General features: G+C 44.3%; 1 protein-coding gene across 2 annotated transcripts in view; it reads right to left on the bottom strand.

Annotated features, from left to right (window-relative positions):
• The window catches only part of LOC126535786 (NF-X1-type zinc finger protein NFXL1-like), a 73,142-nt gene that overhangs the window by 10,650 nt on the left and 37,905 nt on the right, over positions 1-24,587 (bottom strand). For both annotated transcript variants that reach the window (XM_055073433.2, XM_055073432.2), the window contains exons 14-16: positions 21,078-21,191; positions 10,670-10,801; positions 3,412-3,524 (exon numbers count right to left, since the gene is read on the bottom strand). In XM_055073433.2, the coding sequence (XP_054929408.1) occupies positions 3,412-3,524; positions 10,670-10,801; positions 21,078-21,191 (359 nt within the window). The remainder of the gene's footprint in view (positions 1-3,411; positions 3,525-10,669; positions 10,802-21,077; positions 21,192-24,587) is intronic.

The following is a 24,587-nucleotide window of genomic DNA, read 5'->3' as shown; positions in this document are numbered from 1 at the left end:
CTCGCAAAGGTTGGTAGGAAGCCGTTGCGGAACAGGTCCCATGTTGTCAAGGTCAACTACCAGTTCTCAAGCTACGTCCTGGCGGTGTCTTCTCAGGCGAAGCATACATGCTGCAGCTTGTCGTCGAGTTCCAGTTGTTGAATGTTGCGACTCTTTTGAAAGTCTCCAGCCACCTTTCTCGGTCATCAGCCGATGATCCACAAAAGGTCGGTGGCGCTCGAGGTTGTTGCAGCAGGACAGGCGATGCCAGGGCTATCATCGTGCCTACTGTCTTGGTGTGGGTCATTCTGGTCTGCTCAGGAAGAAGTCCATGCTCTGGGGGGCAGGTTTTGTAGCCTGTGGCTTGCTCGATAGTCCAAGGCAATGCTGCTGTTGTCTTTGGAGTGTGGGTGTGACGGGGGCATCCGGTACATGAATGCAAAAGCACCTCCACCAGATGTCACATAGTAGCAACAGTCACGAACACAGGAGCAATACTGTGAATGACAAAACCAACTTTTTTATTGGGTGATCTTGCGCCCACGAAAGGAACGCTCAAAGCACGATGATAGCAGTGAACACAGTCAGCGATTGGCGAAATCTGATCAGCGGGTCAAGGGCGTCATCTTTTATACACCACTCGTCAAAGGTTCTAGTGTAATACAAGATTTGGCAAGGACATACACAACAGATAGAATGGAAAATAAATTCGTGCAAGTTCCAAATCATGCAGGCGCGTCTTGCGCTGTGTGATAATGTTTAACATTTGTTAGCCACTGAACAGAGGTCATCGGAGAAAGATAAACAAGCACACATGTCAGTATAAAATGTCTTTGCGACTCAAGTTAATTTTTTAACATGCTCTTCTTCACACATTCACACAAATCTCTTCACAAATTTCGACTATTTTTAGACAAGCTGTTCTGTGTATCTGAGCCAGCTTCAAGAAGACTATTCTGTCTCTGACCAAAGTTTATCTGGTCAACTTGGTGATAATGGCTCTTCATAGTGAAGCCCGATGCAGGCTTGTACTAGCTGATTGGACATGACATAAATAAACAGTGTGAGTATAGAAGTTGAACAAAGGTCTTTTTGCCCAAGTTCTATCTTCACGTTGTCAGCTTGATATTCATAGTGAGTACTTGTTTTCTGGCTGCCTCTTTGTCATAAAGCGTGGAATCAGCAAGATAAGCTTTCTTGCTATATGCACGTCTGGCCTGCATTTCGCAAAACAAAGTTGGATAAATCAATGTAAATACATGATGTAAAACTCTGCGAAAGGGGACTGGGATGCAGAAAGAAAAGAACAATGGGACGAATTATTGTCCCTTTGCTTCTTCTTTTCATTCTTTTCCCCACCATATAACAAGCTACATAGATTGTGGTTGTGCTGCAACGCTCGTGTACTCAAGTGCAGGCTATACACAGAGTCAAACATTTTTTTTTTTTTAAAGCGGCATCAGAAGCAGGAACATGTTTGCTTACATATCGTCACTGCTCCAAATTTCTTTAGTTTGCATCAAATTGGTATCTTGTGAATTGCTCAAAAAATGGTGCTGCTTTCCTTTTTATTTACTGCGATAGCAGTTATATAGACACTCCAAGCGAATTTTTGCCGTCGTCGTTGCCGTGAGGTTCCATATCTATTTAGGTATATCTATGCTATATGCCATGCCATGCTATATGACATGCGGTATATGCGAGTTACATTGCCACACCATTCTATCACTAAAGTTGCTTCTACCAAGTCTTACGTTCTTGACAAAACTATTCCTCAGAATTTTTAGAATGGCAGCCCACAAACAAATGTCATGAAACAAAATACTGGCAGCACATGCCTTTTATCTGAAATCTTCTCAGACTTAAATACAGTCAACTGTCGTTACAATGGACCTTGATAATCCAACAAAAAAACGTCCGTTTTATCTGAAGTCCGTAATATCCAAAACACCTCACTTCTGAATCTTTGGTAGTGATGTCTTATGTTATTGCAAAGAGCGAGTTATGAATGTCCAAGGTAAAAGACAAACAAAAAAGAACCACAGTTTTACCCAGAAGGCGAAGCATCGATTGCGACAGCAAATTAGTAGATAGCTGTGCGAGGTAAGGATTGTAGTTTTATCTCGCTCGATGAGCTGTCAAAATGTTGGAGTGAGGAAGCGCGGCAGCAGCAGCAAGTGAATTGACAGCTGTCTCTCGCTTCAACATCAACTAAAAGTCGAAAGCACAGCACATATGAAGCTACCGGCACTGGATGAAGCCACCGGCACTTTGTCTCATAGATTGCTTTAAAGAGAAGGCCCGTGCGGCCGCACCATACGCAGCAGCCGCAGGAATAGAACACCCTCTCTCCCCAACGCCTTGCGTGCGACGGAAGACAGCACGCATCCTCGCCGCTTTCCTCCCTTGCGCGCACTAGATCGAGCAGCCAAAAGAAAGACACAGACGAAGACAGGTCCTCGTCCTTGTTGTCCTGTCTCCCATCCGTGTCTTTCTTTTTAGCACTGCTGCCTTTTCAAATATGTACCAACACGCCCAATTCGCCACATTAATTGCTTTGAAGATGAGGCCCGCATAGGCACCCACTTTGTCCACAGATCGCTTTCAAGATATGGCGCCCACATAGCTGCGCTGTAAGCAACAGCCTCTGGAGTAGACCCTTTGCCTCCCTCGGTGCCTCGAGCACAAAAGAAAACTGCACGGTCCGTCCCGCCTTCCCATTGCGTATGCGCGATATTTAACCACGATCATCGGCTGACCCTCGCAAGTCGGTTGTCAGCCCATGTCAACACGCCAAAAGTAGGTTTTATACGCCCGATCTTGAAAAAATTTCCGCTCATTTTGTCCGCTGTAGTGGATTGTCCATTGAAGCGCGGTCCGTCAAAAGCAAACTTCGTGCTGCACTAATAAAATAGGTAGAAGAAGCTAAGGTTGAAATATGGTCCGTTATATCCAAAAGTCTTGTACGCGGGTCCGTTGTAACGAGCGTAGACTGTATTGAAGCTGCTAAACAATAACAGAGTTTGAACCTGGAAATGATGTAATTTTATTGCGTGGCTGTGCACTAACTCCATCATCGGCCCAGGCAAGAAGTTTGATACATGCCCGATACAGAAAAGTGGTAAAGTCGCTAAGAAACAAGCTGGCTTTAATTTATAAACATAAATGAAATTGTATGACGGCAGGATCCAAGCAGAGGAGCCCTAACACAACAGCTCATTTTTACTTAGTCAGCTTACATTTACTTCAATTCATACTGGCACTACAGCTGCGAGTCTTGCACTTCGTGTAATATTCTAAAATGTTGCTATCACATTCATTGCTTTGCCCTTATGGCAAAACTGTGATATTTTATTTCTCTTGTACCATCGCTTTCAAATATAATCTGGTTTCTGATTTAAAGGAACTTCCTGCACAACCCATCAAACTCACTGGGTGCATGGAGCACAGTCTTCTGGGTGGCACGGTTTATTACACGGATGGCTGCAGCCAGGCGGGCGCAACTTCTGGCAACCTTCGTCACATGTGCTGCAGTTGCTTCCAGCCTGTTTTAAATTGGAAAAAAGAAAGAAGAAAAACCTCACATTGCTCTTCACATGCCACAATATTTTCACTCACTCAAAAGCACCAAGTTCATGTTGACAAGAGAGCGAGTTGGTGTATTCTTAACAGAACACAATTCAAAGCAAAACATGGCGATTCTCAATTCTAGCACTTAAGAGGTTCTGGGGCACCTCCCTTTGTATCCATGGCATAGAATTTGTATGCAGTTTTCTATTATGTGGTCTTAATAAAGGAAAAATCAGACATCCACCCGTTCGTAGCAATTGCTACAAAGGAAACCCATTCGGATTCCTCGAAAGAAAGGCCTCACAGTTGAAGAAAAATTCGTCCTGGTCCGGGACTCGAACCCGGGACCACCGCCTTTCCGGGGCAGCCGCTTTACCATCTGAGCTAACCAGGCGGCTAGCAGATGGCAGGGCGAAGTCGTACGTATTATGTGGTCTGTAAAATAAAATTGCCAGATGCATCTGTTTGCACACCGCTGTTGTATTGCAGTATAATGTTCTATGCCTTCAATATTTTTTCTTTCTCCTTTCTTTTTAATCAAGATAAACAGTGTGAACATAGAGCAAAACTTGCTCATGATCACTGTCAATGTGTGTACAAGAATCAACACTTGCATGTACTATTGCACTTCTATCTGGACCCATTACTAGCACATCAGAATGGCAGCACAAAGCAAACATGCAACACAGAGAAGGACCGCAAAACAGCGCTGGATCAGTACTATATTTTGTGGTCCTTTTCTGTGTTCTGTGTATGCTTTGGCATGCCATCCTAGCATGCATTTCAACCAGCTAGCTAAAGTATCAGACTCATTACCCATTACTGGCCTTTGACTACGGGTCCAAACAGATCTTGTAATTACATTGTACGCTTTAGGTCAGTTACAATTGGATGGAATTGTAATGAAGCTACTTCATGGAGGTCGAAGGGCGGATACATCACAATGAGCTACTCCGGCATCCCAGACTTGTCACTGACTACAGTAATAATGTCACATTTCAAAGTGAACGAATAGAAAGTTCACGATCTTTTGTTGCGATATGCACAGACATGTTAGACACACTCGCACCACTCTGTCAGTACTTGTCATGGAAGTGCGACACCCTCTCTGTGGCCGACTCCTAACTCAAAACTGGTAGCAGTGCCTGGCCATGACCATCAGGATGGCCAGTGCAAGTGCCTGCCGTCATAGGAGATTTCAATTGCAGAGAACTGTACGGTACCCTCAGTTATAATTTTCTGCTGCTATAAAACTAACATTGCAAGGTCTCTAGAAGGGTAACCAAATGATATACAGTAAACCTTCCTAATTCAACTACCCATTAATGAGATTTCTCATTCAATTCCATCTCGACCGAAGGTCCCAGCCAGCACCCATGCATTTCTATAGGCCCAAGGTTTCGTTATTTCGATCCTAAAGTTGGTGTTTGCCAGAAAATACGAGCTCTACCAGTGAGCATGCACACGCCTGACCCCTAAAGTGACCCCAATAACAACCCCTTTAGTGGCAGCATGGCTCAGCAGAACTTAGGGGACAGTGAATGCGTTGAACACAAGTCATCGCTCGTCAAAAATGCCTATTTTTGGCCTGCCCTAGGAAGATTTTCAAGCAATAATCATAGCTCACAATGTCCGATTACAGTATTTGCTGAATTGTAATGCACACCTCTTTTTCCACGGAAATTATGCTGAAACTGCCTCCACGGTGCAATCAGATACAAAATCAAAATCGTGTTCCCAACGTCTGTAATCCTTCCGCATAAGACAGCTGCATTGCAGCGAAGCCGACTTTAGGAAACTGGCCATCATTGTGCAACAAATATCAAACCCTTCCCCTATTTTCTTTTTTTATTATTATTATTATTTTTTGCTAAAGAATTGGCTGCGCATTAGATTTCTATTTTGTTTAGGAGCTTTAATGTCATTTCTATGCTAGTTTTCTACTATGGACACATAGAAAGTGGGTGTGCATTTGGTTCGGGCGCTTGTTATAATCGGGCAAATACTACCAAATGAATCAACGGTGTATTTTAACGTTTTTCATGCATCTTGTTTGATTCAACATGCCAGATAATTTGATCAATTGTGTTGGCTCTGGCAGGGTCAAATTAATAAAAATGAACTGTACATTGATTCAATGCTTATGTTTAATGGCCATTTAACCCCTCGAGGGCTCTTGATGACCTCAGTTCATCACGAGCGACTGCCAATTTTTGGCTTAAGACCAGCTCACCTCGTCATGGGTATTTCACCACTTTCGGAATGCCTTGTGATGAAAAGAGGCCATCAACGGGCGATTTTCCTTTCATAACATAGATGGTAGTAGCTGTTGTATCGTCTGCACTTTCAGTGAGATTTTTCACATAAGATGGCAGCTAGTGTGCCCGGCACAGACACGCCATTGAGTCATCTGCTACCTGAAAGGGCGCAGCAATGGAAAAAAACATCTGCGAGGAAACCAGGGCCTCGGGTATGTGGTGTGAGAAAGGGCGGTCCGGGGTGACATGTTTTGAGTGCTATCATACGCTGGTAGTCCTCAATAGTTTACGCAGTATCAGTTAAGGAACACTGGAATCTAAACATCAAATCACCTTTTCCATGAAGCTTCAAGGAATGAAATAGACAGTTCATAATGGTAAATAAACAATTTTTATTTGCCATACAAGTGTCCCAGATATATTTTTGTGTTCTAAGCATGTTTTAAAGCATTTCACGTCACAAGAAAATGAGCCATTTTGGATCTGGTCCTCGAGAAGAAAAAAAGCTTAGTGCCCTTCTACTCTGTGAACGATGACCAGAGAAGCTGTGTATGTGGGCCCCTTAATGGCAAACTGCAACTCCACTGCAGGTCAGCTCAGCATTGCACTATCTTTGGGATCGGCCCACGTATGGGGAGTGCTTAATGCTTGTGTCACCTCTGCCGCAGGTCGGCCCGGCATTTCACTATCTCCGGGATTTTTTTGTACACACAGACACGATAGCGGGGAAAGTTGCCCTTGACAGTTTTGCTGTAAAAAGAGCCCTTAACTCTTTCTATACTTCTAGAAATGTGCTCATTTTTGGTGCTACATTAACGTATTAGTTCAAGACTTCTCAGCATACATCGCAATACATAAAATTATAGCCTCATCGCTGGCATTTTGAATGGATGTAAAGCAGTAACAATTGCTCAGACAGTTTTTGAGAATTCTTGCACGAAACTTCAAAGAAGCACTTCAAGGAGCATGAATTAAAGTGTTAATTTGGCATATTTTGCTAATGTGCTATTATTAGTACTGAGAGTAAAAAATATCTGAAACACATAAAATATGCTCCTGGCTCCTAGTTTCCAACTTGTGTAAGTCAAACCACACAAAAACATTATCATGCAGATTTGTTAGCGTCAATAACAGCCATGCCCAAATAGTGATGCCCAAACTGTGCAGGAAAGCAGTAGCTTCACAAATACTATGAAATTGGAAAGTTTCTTTTGTGCAGGGAGCATTTGTTTTTTACTTACTGCAGTCGGCACCTGATTCGTTTTTTTTTACTGCATGTTTTAGGCTTGCGAAGAAATGGTTATGAAGTTAGGGAGCATGCCTTCCTCATATTTGATTACTGTGTTCGATCAGATTTTTTTGTGCAAGCAAGCAGATCTAGTATGCTTTCAACTGGCGCTGGAGCCTCCACATGCTTTGTTCAGTTACTGTACACTACCGGACAGTAATGTGAAGTGTTGCACAATATTGTACAGTAATGAATAAGGGCACTAGCATGGGTGGTGTTCAAAATGTAAGAGATTAGACTGCTAGCCACGCTTCGGTCGAAGGTCAGTCCGAAACCAACTGCGTGTTCTTGTGAGAGTGAAAACCACGCACGATGGGAAGGATTGCTCGTAAGAATTTGTACATATGTTGTCGAAATGCTGATGCATAAAAGCAGCTCCTATGGTGGGAAAAATAAAGTTGCACTTGCTATTAGTCAAACACAACTATCAAAATAACAAGCACTGATAGGCATCTACTGTTGTTTGAGGCATTGTGAAGACAGCCTAGACATAGGACCATAAAATTAGGCAACCCGATAAAAGATTCTGTCTTCACTGCTGCTGTCATTTAAAGATTATGTTGGCAAATTGACCAAAGCACAAATTTCGCACTGTGTTATTGAGAAAGTGCTAGGAGTGTTGGATGCTAGTTTCAACTATACCACAGGCCGAAATTTTATTTTTCCAGACTCCTCAATTTGCAAAATTGTCAAATCTGACCAGCAGTTAAAGTTCAGTCATCATTTCAGACAGTGCATGGTGCTGATCGTAAAAGAATTCCAACGAAAATTTTGACCAGCATGTAGAAGAACTGTCGATCATATTGATTGATTTCTATAGACCCAGTAAGGAAAAAGTTAGGGAAAAGGCAGCAGCGCAAGAAAGTCGTGGGTGGAGACAAGACGACAACGACGAGTGCTGAACTTTCAACAACATGATTTTGAATCGTTCACGAATATATTCGTGCTGTCCAATCCAGGGGTTATCATCTGCGCATGCATAAATATGCCAGCTCTTTGTCTGAAAGCGTGATGGAGGCCATGCTGACACATCCCCCTCTATCCATCACGCTTTCAGACAAAGAGCTGGCATATTTACGCATGCACAGATGATAACCCCTGAATTGGACAGCACGTATATATTCATGAACTATTCACAATCATGTTATTGGAAGTTCAGCGCTCGTCTTTGTCGTCTCGTCTCCGTCTGTGTCTTTGTTGTGCTGCCGCCTTTTCAAATATGTACCAACACGCCCAATTCACTACATTAACCCTTTCGCTGTCGGACCTTTCTGGCCGTGACGCACCCCCAGTGTCGGCTTGGTTTCAGGGAACGAGCATAACAGGGAATGAACATAGCAATTTATTTTTGATTATGATTGGTATACAAATAACGTAGTCAATGCTATATGCACATTTCAGTGTTCTGCAGCTGCTGTTAGTAAACATCATCATCATCATCAGCCTGACTATAAAATCCGTTCAACATCCGAATCTGACGATGCAGAACCCTCTTCCTCGCATGCGACTCTGTCCGAGTCCGAATCCGAGCATCAGCTCGTATTCTAAGTCGGAATTGAGCCACCGCACCAATGAGCAGACGAAGGTCCCGCACGCTCAGCCATCCGAAAGTAACCGCGCGCTGGGAGGATGCGCTTTCAGTCGCCCGCACAACGGAGAGAAATGGGACGTTGCGTGATCAAGAAGACAGAGGGAGATGGAAAAAGGCTAAACAAAGTTCGAAGGGCTTTACGTTTACTGCTGCAAGCCGGAAGCGAGGGTTCGGCGAGAGAGCGAAAGCAGCAATCGAGTCACTCTTTTCGAAGAGGCAACGGCACGTGCGCCTGAACCTGACGCGGCGTAGCAGACACACCAACAGAAGAAAAATAAAAACCTTCAAACCAGCAGAGATGGCAGAACAACCCTTGAACCCATAACCACACGCGCGCGACGCATGATCCAGCGAACGCGGAGCCACCGCGCCACTCAGCAAAGAGAAAGTGGGGAGTGGCAGTCACACCGTACTCTTCAATACATGGGTTAACACAGGTCGGGGAGAATATACGAACTTGTAGAAAGAGTCAACAGATGGCATGGCCAATTCAGGTGCGCCAGCTTTGCGCACAGGCGCGAAATTTTGAACGCACGATAGAGAACGTACCGGTACGTCAGTGACACCGTGGGGGGGAAGCGCGATGACGTACCGGTACGTCCGTGACAGCGAAAGGGTTAAAAAGTTAGGGGGTTAAGGCTACTGCGCAAACAGCAGCAATAGACAGGAGAATACATTTATAGCACACACTAAAACACTGCATCCAAACTAGTGGATCTCTAGGGATCCAAATCCACTTTCAACAACCTTTCGTATTAACAAAATTGTGAAAAAAAATTTAATTGGAATTATTAACCCATTAACCCTTTGAAGGTTTTTGCCGTACATGTACGGCGGTGGTTTTCTGTCCCACAAGGTCTTTGCCGTACGGGTATGGTTCCGACCCTCTGTTTGAAATTTCGCACGATAATAACAATGCGTGCTCGCTGGGAGGTGCTGCCACCTCTTAGGACTTACAAGAAGCGTTTGAAATTTGTGCTACCTTCTTGGGGAGATAAGCAGAACTAATTTCTAGCTTCAGCACATCATGCAGACTGCGGCAACACCCCTTTTGCGGTTTCGGTTTCGCCGTGTGATCACAATAGAGGCGCCCGAAACGTCATTTTTCTCTTTGTCGGCACTCTCTTGCAGGGCAGTGGAAGTTGATTTCTATCTTGATTGGCGCTGCTCTTAGCTTGTTTATCACCACCGCTCACGAGGTATTCTCGCTCTCTGCGGCAACGCGCTTACGCGAGAGGGTGCCTCAGACCTCTGCCCAAGGCAGCCGCAGGCAGAGATGTCATGTGTACGCCAACACAACTAGTCGCTCCAAGAGGAGAACAGACACGCATTTTGGGTGTGCAGACTGCGATAAGGCACTGTGCGTAGACCCATGTTTCAAGGAGTACCACACTCTGAAATACTATTGAACATGTTGCAGTTCTGAGTGATGCCGACATCAAAATACTGTTCCTAATTTTTTTTTACTATTTATTCCCGACTTTATACATTTTGTACATTCAAGATCCGCAATAAAGTAATTTGACCACCTGGGAAAGTTTTTTTCAAAGTAATTCAACCCTCAAAGGGTTAAAGGCAATCACATTTTTGGTACATTCGACTGGTTTCTACTGCATTTCAACTAGGTTCGCAGAGACGTGGGGCCTTCTTGAAATTGGAGTCAGAGAAAGCCGAACCAAGCTTGGTGTCACTTGGTGTCAGTGAACTTGGTGTCAGTTCAACTTCTCCCAGAGCAATGCGACAAACTATGTGATCAGGATATTGTGTACAATTTCGGTCACCCTCCCAGAGTGAAGGCGAGAGCCCCTTCAAGTGCTCCAAGCTGGAGCGCAGCCCTTTGAATAAGCCAGATAAATTTGCTTCGAGTGCTCGATCTGACCAGCCAAATGTAAACCCCACCGCAAGAGCGCTCTAAAGTAACCAGTCAAAGGTGCTAATAATAACCATTACCATCACGTTTTTGATGGTCTCTCTCTGTCATACCTGTGAATCACTGGGTGCTCCTTCGACTTCATGGCACTCCAAGGCACAAGTGTGGTTACCACAGGCCAAGGAACGACCACAGGGCTTCCCGCACGAGTATGACCGCAGCTCTGAACAGGGGAATGTGCTAATCTGCATAAATGAAAGCATCTGTGTTAGTTAAATAAACACTGAAACTATATTGATGAATGGATAAACCCTGAAGCTATATTGATGAATGGATTAATGCAATGAGAAATGCACGAACATATTAATTTGCTTAAATTCAACAACCTGTAGCTATTCTTTTACGCGTTCATTGTGATGTGGGCCACAGGTGGGTCACGGCACTTATTCCTCCTGTGCGGCTGTACAGTGCTTTCCTGCAGGATGCAAGTGAAGTCAATCAGTCAATATATCAAACACTATTTATTTCTGCTTCCATTGTCAGAGGGCTACAGAAGAAAAGGCCGTAGTTTGATGAGCTTTTGAGCCCTAGACAGTTGGACAGTGGTATAAAATCAAGTCTGGAAGGACACGAAAACTGACTTCAATAAAGGTTATACACGCATAACAATAGTAAGCAGAAACCAGTCTTAACCCCGTAAGTGTTTTGGACGAGCTCAGCCTTTTTACAGATTTAGAACGATAGCACCTTCCACTGACAGCTTGTATGTGAGTGGCATGTGCAAAATAACAGCGCCACTCAACTCTCACTGAAATTGGGAGTGGAAGTGATGCACTAGAGTTTTGGTGTTAGATCAATGAGGAAGTCTTCTCGTCACTTCAACCAAAAGTGAAGATTTGGAAAGCAAAGACTACAATGGCTTGGCCCAACAATGATGCAGCATGGACGCTGACAGCTCCCCTCAGGATCCGGAGGGGGGTTGTCGTGCAAGAATACATGAAAAACTTTTTTCAGTGAAGAACTTTGCTTTGCAGGATAGTTGATTTTGAAACAGGCTAAATTAAAACATTCTTCTTAATTTCTAACTGTATCGCTTGTAACAATTGCAAGTACAGTCAACTACAAAATTTTGCAGAACACGAAATCAGAAAAAGCTGAATATCTGCACGGCCTCACAACGCACCTTAGTATTTACTCTTACAGCCTCTACCAGTATTGGCCTCGAGCTCCACCAGTGGAAAAGCTGGCACCACCGTCGGTGTGACGTGGCATGAAGGATCACGTGGGCACAGTGGCCGCGTCGGCTGCTTCGGAAGCGCCGAAGCGAGCTGAAAACTAAAGTTTAAAGTCTCACCTGCACCGCGGTTCTGATTAAGTGGCGCAGCTTTACCACCTTGGAGTGTCTGCTTGACGACATCTGAAACTACTATAATAGGTAGGCTACCTTTGGAGGCGTGCCGCATGGTAGGCTACTGCTTGGTGCCGCAGTGCCAGACGTACGCAACAGAGCCCGGTGTCAGCCTTATTCACACGTAGCCGCAGGGCAAGGAGCTGCGTGAAGCTTGGCTGGCGAAATTTAGAACCGGCAGACAGCCATCGGCTACAGCTCGCGTATGCAACAAGCACACACGCGAGGAAGATTTCTGCTACAGCGCCGGGACTGCGCAATATTCGGTGAGTAGGAGAAAATGCACACTGAGACGCTCGCCCACACCCGCTGCCCGGCTAATGTCATGACGGTTTGGTCTATGAACTTGTTGATGCTAGATACTGGCAAGTTCACCGGAACGGAAAGGGAGCGATAAGATGCACATTAAAAAAAGGCATGGCATGTGGTCATGTTTGTATTATGAATTAATGCACTGAATTACGAAAAAGAAGCAGAGGGAAATCACACGTTGTGAAGACCGATAAACATCCAGTGTGACGCAACTTGAGAAATAATATCGAAATGTGCAAGAATTTAGAAGACAAAAAAAGATTGAATCGTTGCGATGGCACATCACAGTCACCATAGGCGTCGAAGTCTCTATATAACGAAATTATTTTTGAACAGTTCTGATAGCGTCCACACAACAATGGTTGCTAGTGTACTGGGAAATGCTCATATGCTACGGCCTAAAGCTCACGGCACGGTGCGAAAATGCACTCACAGCGAAAGCAAAACATTGCGCGCGGACATGCATGCAGATGCGCAGTCGGTTGCCGTGAACCTGTGCGATGGCTGCACGCATTGAGGCTTCGTTCTGTTATGCACCATTTGGTTATACAGACCACCCACTATAAGAACATATTTCACATAGTTTGCGCTCGGCGATTGCCGACCTTTCACGCAAGAGGCCGTTTCAGGAGACTCCACCACGGCGACCGCGCATAGTGGCGTTCACTGTACGTATTCGGTAAAGAGATAGCGTCCGTAAACGATTCTGTGCTTTCAGTTTGCCGTAAGATTATTATATCGACAGTCAAAAGCTTCTCTCGTTTTGAGAGTACCTACAAAATGTCCAGGAGGGCTGCCACATGGTGTTTTTATCAAGCGCCGTATGCGAAACCTACAGGGAGCGTGCCGCGTGATCCCTCATACTACGCAAGGGAGGCGCTTCCGACAGATGGCGACTCTGTAACTCCTCGCCGCCAATATGTGAACAACATTGTGATGTTCTGTTTTGCTGACTACTGTTACAGGCTGCTCGGAAACTGAATGTTTTTTTAGGTCCCGTGGTCCGTAAGCTTTTGTGGTTGACTGTACATATAGTATATTGCATAGTGAAAAGGTAAAATGAGGTTTTCTACACTTGAAACACAAAGCAAACTGAATGAAAGCTTTAGAAAGGTTTTCGATGGATGGAAGTTTGAAAATAAGTAGGGGTGTACGAATAGTGATCTTTGAGACCGAATCAAATATGAATAGAATAGCGTGAAAAGCGACTCGAACCGAACACCGAACACTTTTTGAATAATAAACAGCCGTTACCACCATTAATGTAAAATGATGTTCATAACCTATTATCTTCTTAAAGTTAGGAAGTTTCGGTCATTACATAGTACGTTATGAAGTGTTGTTTATTAACGATGCAAATCGAGCATTAGAAGCAAACATCAGTGTTTTTAGCATGCACGAGACTCTTTAGAAGGTGCAAACGATTGCTGTATAGTCTGTAAAGTATGGCTGCCTAAGCAATGCAACCTGCTTCATTATGCAAGTTCTCATGTTTTGTGTCTATACTACACCCGCTGTGGTGAAAATATACTGTGCTATTGCTCCAATTTTATATTTAACTGTGCGCAGTTAACATTCTGAAATATTGTAAAAAGTATTAGAAAAATATTTGCATTTATGCATAATGACTATTCGATTCAAAGACCAAATCAAAAAGGCAACCATTCGATTTGTTATTCGAAAGTTTCGAATATTCACACACCCTTAAAATAAGCCCCCCCCCCCCCCCCCAAAAGAAAAGAAAAGAAAAAAAGAAAAGAGGGTCACTTTTGGTGAAAATAATAACACTTAAGGAGTTAGAAAGAAACGAACCATAAGTGCACACAATGTGCCAAAATACAGAAATTTCAGGCTTATTAAGATAAAGAACAAGTAATCAGAGTAAAATGAAAAGCAACAAAAGTACATGTTTGCATTTACAAGAAAAGAATAAATACTGCACAATAACGGACATATTGCGAAATGACAGCCAAGTTGAGCATCACTACATGTACTTATATTGAAGCCCGCAAATGCAATGGTGTTGAGCAGCTTAGATAAATAGTGTTTCAGTATCTGTGAGCCTAGTTGTGAGCGTTATGTGCTAGTGCAAGAATATTGTTACGTGTGAAGAGACACAGATGAAAGAGGCTATTTACAGGCTATTTACACTGGAGCCAGACAGGCAGGCCGACCCTCGCTCGCGCTAAGGGCAGCGACCAACTTCGTCGTTCTCGCGGCGGCCCGTCTCTTAAGCATCGCTCGATAATATCGTAATGCTACCCCCCCCCCTCCCCCCGGTGGCAAAAACGCCGTCACGGTGCTGTTAAAGATCCAAGGCGCGTGGAGAGTTGTAGGGCTTGAGTCGGACGACGTGGACAATGCCACTGGTTGTCACAGCGGAGGACGTAGTGGGCATGGCTAGAGCGATTTCAAAGGTGACATTGGTCACTTGGCAGAGCACGCGATACGGGCCTGTGTAATAGGAAAGCAGTTTTTCACAAAGGCCAACTTTATTGGTGACCAAAGCAACACGAGGGTGCCGAGCACAAAATGAACGTCACAGTGACGGAGGTCGCAGCGTTGCTTGTTTGCCTTGAGACATTTATAGACGAGCGCGCGCAAGTTGGCGAGCATTGTCAGCATGGGCGATTGCATCACGGGCATAATCGCTAGTTGAAGCTATGGTGGATGGAAGCACAGTGTCCAGTGGTAGCGTCGGTTCTCGGCCATACAAGAGGTAAAATGGGGAAAAGCCAGCAGTTTCGAGAAGGGGGGAGTTGTCCGCAAAGGTAATGTAAGGTAGAGCGAGGTCCCAGTCACGGTGGTCGTCTGAAACATATTTGGATAGCATGTCTGTAAGGGTGCTGTTCAAATGCTCAGTGAGGCCGTTCATTTGGGGGTGGTAGGAGGCGGTAAACTTATGCTGTATTCAGCAAGCACGCATGATGTCGTCAATGATATTGGCCAAGAACTTACGGCCACGGTCTGTTAGCAATTGAGCACCATGCACCAAAATTATATCACGTAGGAGGAAGTCCGCAACATCAGTTGCGCAACTGGTCGGAAGAGCACGGGTTACGGCGTAGCGAGTCGCGTAGTCCGCCATGACTGCAACCCACTTGTTTCCTGATGTAGATTCCGGAAATGGGCCGAGAAGGTCTAAGCCGACACGATGGAAGGGCTCAGCAGGGATGTCAAGCGGCTACAGGTAACCAGCGGGGAGCTGGGAAGGCTTCTTGTGTCGTTGGCAAAGTTCACAAGCGGCAATGTAACGTCGTACGGAACGGGCAAGGCCCGGCCAGAAAAAACGGCGTCGTACACAGTCACAGGTTCGAGATACGCCGAGGTGTCCTGCCGTTGCTGCGTCGTGAAGCTCTTCTAGAACGGTGGAGCGGAGGTGTTTAAATATGACAAGTAGGAACTCAGAGCCGTCCAGATGAAGGTTACGACGGTACAGGGTACCGTCGCGTAAGACGAAGTGGTGTAGAGCAGCATCGGCGGGAGAGTGTTGAAAACGGTCTATGAGTGCTCTGATGTAGGCGTCACAACGTTGCTCGTCGGCGAAATGAAGCAGCTGTGATACAGAGAATACGCAAGAAGCACTGGCAATATTGGAGGAGTCATAGTCGTCAACAGGGTAACGCGACAAGCTGTCAGCGTCTTGGTGCAGGCGGCCAGACTTGTACACCACAGGATATGAAAATTCTTGTAGCCTCAAAGCCCATCGACCAAGCTGGGCTTAGGGTCTTTTAGTGATGAGAGCCAGCAGAGAGCATGATGGTCAGTGACTACGAAAAAAGGGCGATTGTAAAGGTAAGGACGGAACTTCGCAACCGCCCAGATGACAGCAAGGCATTGTCATTCCGTAATGGAATAGTTGCGCTCCGATGTTGCTAGGAGGCGACTCGCATAAGCAATAACGCGATCCTGGCCATGCTGACGCTGAGCTAATACGGCACCTACACCATGACCACTAGCATCTGTACGCAATTCAGTAGGGGCATCAGGGTCGAAGTTGGCGAGAAGATGATGACGTCGTCAAGGCAGCAGAGGCATGTGGACCATTTGAAACCTTGAAGCAAGGAGTCCATCATACGCTCAAAGGTGGCAGGGGCATTGCATAATCCAAACAGCATTACTTTAAATTAGTATAGGCCATCAGGTGTGAAGAAAGCGGTTTTTTCTCTGTCCATATCGTTAACAGCGATCTGCCAGTATCCAGAATGAAGATCAATAGAAGAGAAATAGCTAGAACCGTGCAGGCAGTCAAGGGCGTCGTCTATATGTGGGAGCGGGTAGACGTCCTTCTTAGTAATGTTGTTCAGATGACGGTAGTCTAAACAGAAGCGCCACGTGCCGTCCTTCTTAACCAACACCACAGGTCACGCTAAGGGACTCGAAGAAGGCTCAATGATGTTTTTATCTAGCATTTTGTTCACTTCATTTTGAATTACTCGGCGTTCCGACGCAGAAACTTGATATGGTCGTCCGTGAATAGGCGTAGCATCGCCATTAAGAATCCGATGCTTGACCACGAGCGTCTGGCCTAAAGGGCGATCGTCGAAGTCAAAAATATCTCGGTAGGATGATAATACTTGGCAAAGGTCTTCAGCCTGCGCAGAGGACAGGTCCGTCACAACCATTTTCTTTATGCTGGGATCAGCGCCCGAGGCTGGTGCGAGGGGCCTGCTAAGCTCGCGAAAACCATCAGTCGATAATGCTGCCACGTGATGGTCACCGAGACAATCAACGGTGGCAAGGCAAATACCTCGCGGTAGAATTTGCTTTGCCAATCCAAAGTTAAAGACAGGCATGCGAGTGCGGTTCACAGTAATAGTAAGTATACTGGGAGGCACGGTAACGTCATACTGTAGTGGAATGTCTGGCAGAGGAGTGATGAGGTACTCGCCATCAGGAACTGGTGGGGAAGACAACAGTTCAATATAGGCTTATTGACTTTGGCGGCAGGCAAAGAAAGTCGGTGGGGTGTAAGTGGCATTGGGGTGCGTCAGAAGGTTCTGCGAGAATCAGCAACTCAAGGCGAAGGGTACTGGAAGAGCAGTCAATAAGACCAGAATGCATGGCGAGAAAACCGAGGCCGAGAATAAGCTCATGGGGCAATGAACAATTACGGTGAAGAGGACAGGAGTGTGGCGGTCGGCGATGCTGACACGTGCCGCCTAGATAAAAGATGACATTGGCGAGCATAATTGTTGGGTCCCACCTGTTATTAGCACTGGCGTGTTCATACAGCTTGATCCATTCGTCAACGTCGTGTCCCTACAGGCCAGAGAACGCATCAGGGTCGTGATGTGGGGCAACCGTGATGATTGAAGCAGTCGGACAAGCTGAAGACGTTGCAGAGGCAAGCTCATCGCCAGGAGGCATGGTGACAAGCTCGATGTGCCGACCACTTCGCAGTTCCGTGGCGAGAATGGGGATCGCTAACCTCCACCAGAATGTTACGTGTGAAAAGACACAGATGAAAGAGGCTATTTACACTGGAGCCAGACAGGCAGGCCGACCCTCGCTCGTGCTAAGGACAGCGACCAACTTCATCGTCATTCTCGCAGTGGCCTGTCTCTTGAGCATCGCTCGACAATATCGTAATAATATCTGACACGACATAAAGGGCATGATGGTGTGTGAAAGGTGAGTGAAGCTGTACCAAAAATAATTTATATGTTGCGTCTGAGTTCTTGTTTGTAGCGAAGCAAAAGACAGACATCATAGAGGTTTGGGTATGTTTGTATTAAGAAATATCTCTGAAGTGGAGCAGTTTCCACGAAGATTAAATATAATTCTTAGGGCCTTCGTTTAAAGAATATAGTTTGTTAAGGCTCGTATAGGCAGCAGTTCTTCAAACAAGATGACAGTAATGAAGATGTGACATGAATAATGATTGAAAGGGAAGAAGTTTCACATTGGTAGGAAAAGATTTTCCATGGTGATGTAAACTATCAACATTAAGAGCAATCTTCAAGGCTGATGTAATCAACATGCATATCCCACAGTAGCTTAACATTTGTATGCCCCAGTAGACTATCTGAACGTACTAAGATAGGCTACAAAGTCTTTACTAGAAATCAAAGGAGAAGCAAAATTCTTGTTGCTTCTAATTTGATACATTGTGGTGCTATCCTTCTGCAGATTCAGGAAGTTCAAAAAAAAGCACAACTCCCTGGTGACTCACTCGTGGGTCAGGACACACCAGAGAAATATGACAAGTGACCCACCGGTGGATCATCACGCACAGGAATTGGGGTTTCAAAAGTTTTTGCTGCAGTGAGTGTGCTAATATTGCAAGCTATCATGAAATATTCATGAGACAGCATAACATAAGAGATACTGTCTATGTCTAAAGGATTCTCTTACATATGAAAAACTGTTTAAGGGCACTTTTATGTATCACCTACTAAATGTCATTGCGCCAATGTGCATGCACTATTGCGACTTTACTCATGCCGTTTCATAGCAATTAGATAGGTATTACAAGTCCTATTTCACAAGCAGATAATGTTACAGGCTCTGTTCAACAAACTCCAAAGATGTTTGGTTCAAATATAATACAAAGCTCAGTTACATTCTCAGACTAAATTGACAAGTATCCTGTTATGTGATTATTTGTTAATACTGGTCATTTATTAGATAACTTCAGTCATAAGTGTGTCTGGCTAATGTCACCATCACATGTTGATATCTAGTCATGACGATGCACTCTTCCAATACAGTATAAAAAAGCCAGCAGGCTTTTTATCAATGACAGGAAATGTCTGTCATGTCCTTATTGCTTTATTGGAAAGTCGTCAACACAGTAATTACACTACAGAGCCTCAATTGCCCATGATTGCAACAAGTAATAATTCATGTTACATTTTAATGCAACCATTTCAAAGTGCGTGCAAAGAGCAATACAGCTTCGGACGTGAAAAAGAAGGCTCATCATGTCACCGAAACTTGTGGCGATCTCATGGTACCAGATACTACTGGCGTGTATGCACACACAATGGCCATCCTGCTGCCATAGTGTTTTTTCATTCAGCATTTGACGAGACAAAATAAGAGGCATAATTATGCCTAATACTAACATTAAAGAGACAGGAAGACAGCAGTATGCCTGAGAGAGCATGCAGGTGTTGGAGATATTCTGATTGAGATTAAGTTGTAGAATGCACAGAACAGATAAGATATTAGTATGTTTGAAATAAAGGAATGGGCTTCAAGGAAAGGGAATTACAGCCAAGTACAGTGTTGGTAGGGTTGTGCAGGGTTCCGCAATAGTAAAAGCAAAGATGTTGAAAAGGAACGATATTTCGTTCGAGGGGAGAACATGCCCTGCATTTTCAAGAAAAGAGCACAATTGGCAGAGCCGATTTGACAGATTTTGACGATGCAGTCATTTCATGGCCTTCAAACACCACACTGGGCTGACTGGCGAGATCACCCACCGTGGTTGCTCAGTGGCTATGGTGTTGGGCTGCTGAGCACGAGGTCGCGGGATCGAATCCCGGCCACGACGGCCGCATTTCGATGGGGGCGAAATGCGAAAACACCCGTGTACTTGGATTTAGGTGTACGTCAAAGAACCCCAGGTGGTCGAAATTTCCGGAGTCCTCCCCTACGGAGTGCCTCATAATCAGTAATTGGTTTTGGCACGTAAAACTCCATAATTTTTTTTTTTACTGGCGAGCTTTTAAGTTTGTGATACTACGCGACTCCCACCTCCACTTTTGGCGACGTGTTGGGTCTCCTTTTTCCTGTCCAAAGCTGTGCAGCGCTCGATGCACGCTTAAAATGGGTCGTTTCAAAGGTGCTGTAATTAAATATTTGAGGTGATCTCGAGTATTCATTACGGAGTCCACAGCTACCTAATGCAGTCGATTTCTGTTAATTCAACAGTGAGAGACGGACAAAATTAATTGCATTATCGGGTGGGTCGAATGAAAAAAGATGCATAAGAAATGTCAAAACACACCACCGATTCATTTGGCAGTATTTGGAAGAACACGCCCCCGAGTCAATCGCACACCCACTTTCTATGTACCCAAAGTAGAAAATTAACTTAAAAACGACCATTAAAGCTTCTAAACAAAGTAAATACCTAATGGGCACCCAATTCTTTAGCAAGGAAATTATGTGTTGCACAATGACGGCCAGTATTCTAAAGTCAACGTCGCCGCTGTACGTTTGTATTATGCGGTAAAGCATAGGAACGCTGCAAAGGAGGTTTTGGTTTTGTATCCGATAGCACCGCGCATGCAATTTTTGGCCCAATTTTCTTGGGAAAAAAAGGTGCGTGTTAGAATTCGATAAATAGTTTGATCAGACATTATGAGCTACGGTCATGGCTTGAAAATCTCCCTAGCACAGGCCGAAAATAGGCATTTTTAATGAGAGATCATGTGTGTTCAACGCACTGTTCCCAAAGCTCCACCGATACAGACACTGCCACTAAAGAATCGCTACAGGGGCCACCATACGGGTCAGGCACATGGGTGCTGAACAGACAAGTTCAGCTTATCTGGCAAAGGCCAATTTTAGAATCTAAATAAAAAAAAAATTGTGCCCACAGAAATTCAGGGACTTTCAGTCAAGATCAAATTAACTGAGAAATCCCTAATCCATAATAACATTTAAAGCTGTGCTCAGTGCTGCATTTCTTACTGTCTCCATACTCGGCTTACTGTAGTGTTGCTGGAACAGCCACTGGCTGAAATCAACTTACATAATTTGATGAACTCAAATGTTAAAGCACTAAACTTGTCTCAATGCGAGAAACACGACCACAGCACTGTTTACATAATAAAAGCTGTTCTTACAGAATGTTTGCCACGGCAGGCCAGTTGCATGGGCACAGTACATGGTGGGCAGGATTGAGAGACCAATTCCATCCGAATTGCAGCCAAAGGTTCCCATGGTCCAACACGTTGACCCTTAAAAAAATTGGCATCGCTGTTTATACAACTTGCTCACAGTGGGTGTTTAGAGACTCCATGCCACAGCGCTCAGCTGAACTAAACCTCTTGTCAAATAATCTTTCAATATAATAATATTTCTCTTATATCAGTACAAGTTGATGACAGAAGCGAGACAAAAATAAAGCAAAAGACATTTGGAGGACGCTTAAGCTTCGCCTTTAAGAGGGCAACGAGATAGCATTAAAAGATCCGTGACTGCTTCTTACGCTTGCCAGCAACTGGAGCATACGTAACCGTAATGTTTACCAGGAAGCTGTGCACGAAGGCGGGCTTTCTGATAGAAACGTGACCTCTTGCATGGGCCGCGATGCGACGGAGGCAAGCGCCAGCTGGAGGTATTGCAAGGAACCGGGCACACCGCTCCGCGGCCCCCAGAACATCCGCGTGCCGGCCCACGCAAATGGCGGACACCGCGGCTGGTTTGTGAATGGTAGAAACGCTGGAAAAGGTGTTTCTTTGACTTTTTGCATAACAGAATTATGTTTTCTCGTATACTCAAATTACAATCCGAGAGCTATCACGTCTGTAGCTTATGTGTAAGTCACAGTTTACGATTTTTCCACATATTTTAGCTTGAGAAATTCAATTAACTAGTTCAGTAATTTGCTTGCATCATGTGGAGGGCCTGGGTATGGGTCGTACGAAAATCTTTTTGCCAAAATGACGTCCAATGCCGACACCGGATTTTCTGCTGCACGGACTCGTTAATGCTATCACATCAAAAAAAGAAAGCTTGACACGGGTCTCACCCATTTTACATTAGGCGAGATAGCACCGACACTGTATATACATCTTACACTCAATGTATCAAAGTTACTTTACCTAATTAGAAATGAACCTAGGAGAACTAAAACAAGTACTTCAGCTAACCTTGTACAGCCTCCTGCATTTTTAAATACATCGTGCAGGCATCAACCACATGCTATTTTAGTGCCTTCCAATGATAAAAATCAGCGAGACCAGAGCAGTAAGCATAGGTGCACAAAGCACTCTCCAGTGCAAGTGTCTGCTACGCTGTTCCCGTCAGGACAATGCACGCCTATATCATAGCGTGCTGTATAGTAAAATATGCAGGAGGCTGTACACGCTATAAACAGATGTGCACAAGACACGTACCCAAAGCACTTACGCAAGATTTGATACAGCAAGTAGAATAAAGATACACAGAAGAATTGGGACAACACTTGCAGTGTCAGCATAATGTCACAAGTAAATTAAATATCAGTAGTGAAAAAATAGAAATGATGATAAAAGGAGGAGGAGGCAGTGAACCGGCTCAACGTCTCCTAGTTAACGTACAGGGCCGCAACGGCATGCAACACGAAACTGTCTAAGAAGGCAAAGAAACAGGATGTGGGAAACGCTGGTTGCATTCGTTCTTTTTTTTTTTCTGGAAAGCGTGGTTTGAATTTGGAGCAATAGCCCTCGTAGATGATGTCATGTCACATTATGCATACGTGTGCAAGTTATATGGAGGTGTTGACAGGGAATACACTGAAAAAACGAGCCATAAATGACAACAGTTAGGTATTCTAGCACATTGAGGAAGGTAATGATGGGGATAAACACAATGTGCAGAAGAGATCCAAACGTCAAGGATAATGTGATAAAGCATACGTAGCCATGGCTGCCATGGCTACGTAGCCATGTCACTGTGCGCACCCTGTCTTGGAAGTCAAATAATCTCAAGTTTCAGAGACACGAACAGGGAGGCAGCAAATGCATTCGCTCCCCTCTGTTTGCGCTCTCAATCACGCCATCATTGTGACAGTGAGAGTTCGCGATCAATGAGTGAGATCTGATCATGTTTGCCTGTGTGTATGTGACATCATGCTTTCTAATTTAATTAACAAACAATGTTTGCTGTAATTTATATGGCCGACAAAACTACTAACTTTACTTTGTGCAGCTCTGCATTATTTTATTGTTATTATCAATGCTTCGCCTTTTGAGTGAAACTGCAACTTTCTTGTCATTTCTTTCTTTTTCTACTGCCTGATAATTCAGAAATTTTTAGAGCCTCCTCAAGGCAAAAAAAATCCTTTGATGACTGTACTTTTTTTTAATAAAAGGTTGAATTTCAATATAACAAACTATAGATAGAATGAAATGAGGTGCCACTTTTATCGATTTCATTATATCAGGTTTTTTTCATTATATTGAGGTTTAACTTGCAATTTTTTTCTTTCTGCATCCTTCTCATCTTTGCAATGAAGCTTTCCACGCATGTACGTAACATACCACAACAACATATTGTACCAAACTTAGCAGAGAAGGATGCTAGGTGCAAAAGCACTTTCACAGTAGTGGTGCAATTTTACACAAAATTTTGTGAAGCAAACCAGAGCTTACCGTACACATATGTATTTTGATAGAAAGTTCAATCTTCTTTTAACAATGTTTTACAGATACCTTTGTTCTATACAATATTCATTATAAGCATACATGCTAATATACCAAGAAAAACAAGAAAAAGAAAAGAATGAGAACACGACCAGGCGCAGGCCAAAGAAATGCAAGCGTGCTGTCTCTGACGGGCCAGCAAGGGATATTCTCCAAATTTTGATGGCTTGTCAACAGCTTGAGATGTCGATACGTTGCAGGGGAACGATAAGTTACATATATGCGCTTCACACGGTCATTAATACGCAGCTGTATGGTCACTACGATAACAAAGCATTGGCCCATTCACTAGCTGGCTCTGGTCCAACCAAGCCGTACCATGGGCCAAAACGTGTCCATGCGTCCATAATGTGCCATTTCAAATTGCCCTTAGTGATTACAGCTGCCAACCAATTTTTCTGACACTGAAGGAGTGACACGCAAACTTGAACTCCGCTACTACAGCCACCAGTCTAGCAGGTGCGCATAACCTCACACTAAATCATCGATGTTCTATCAGTATGAACACATTGACAGCAGGTTTTCCACAAGGCTTACTGCCAGTAACTGCACTGGCTCTAAGCAAGTTTTCATCACAGCCGAAGTGCCCAGGCCACTATGCCTAACCAGTGCCATCAAAGTGCACACAAAGTTGCACTTTGATGCTGAGCTGACATGGCGCCAACTTTGTTCATGGCTGCTGTGTTTCTAGCATCTTGTGCACAGATTATGTCTCACACGGATTATGTACAAAAAGCTATGTGGCACAGAGTGCAGTATCCTTAATTTTAATTGTTGTTATACTACATTGGTTTTAGTGGTAGGTGAAAATGCCAAAAGAAAGTCCGAATAATCACGCAGCTGTGAAAAATCAGTTGGTGACAGGGACATTTGTTCTACTGAAATAAACATTTGGAGCCACGTGAAAACAAAAATTTCCTTTGCTATAACTGATACCAGCTTCGATAT

This window comes from Dermacentor andersoni, chromosome 4 (assembly GCF_023375885.2).
Source record: "Dermacentor andersoni chromosome 4, qqDerAnde1_hic_scaffold, whole genome shotgun sequence".
Lineage (NCBI taxonomy): Eukaryota > Metazoa > Arthropoda > Arachnida > Ixodida > Ixodidae > Dermacentor > Dermacentor andersoni.
Note: the sequence above shows the minus strand (reverse complement) of the source record. Positions and strands in the feature narration are given on the sequence as shown.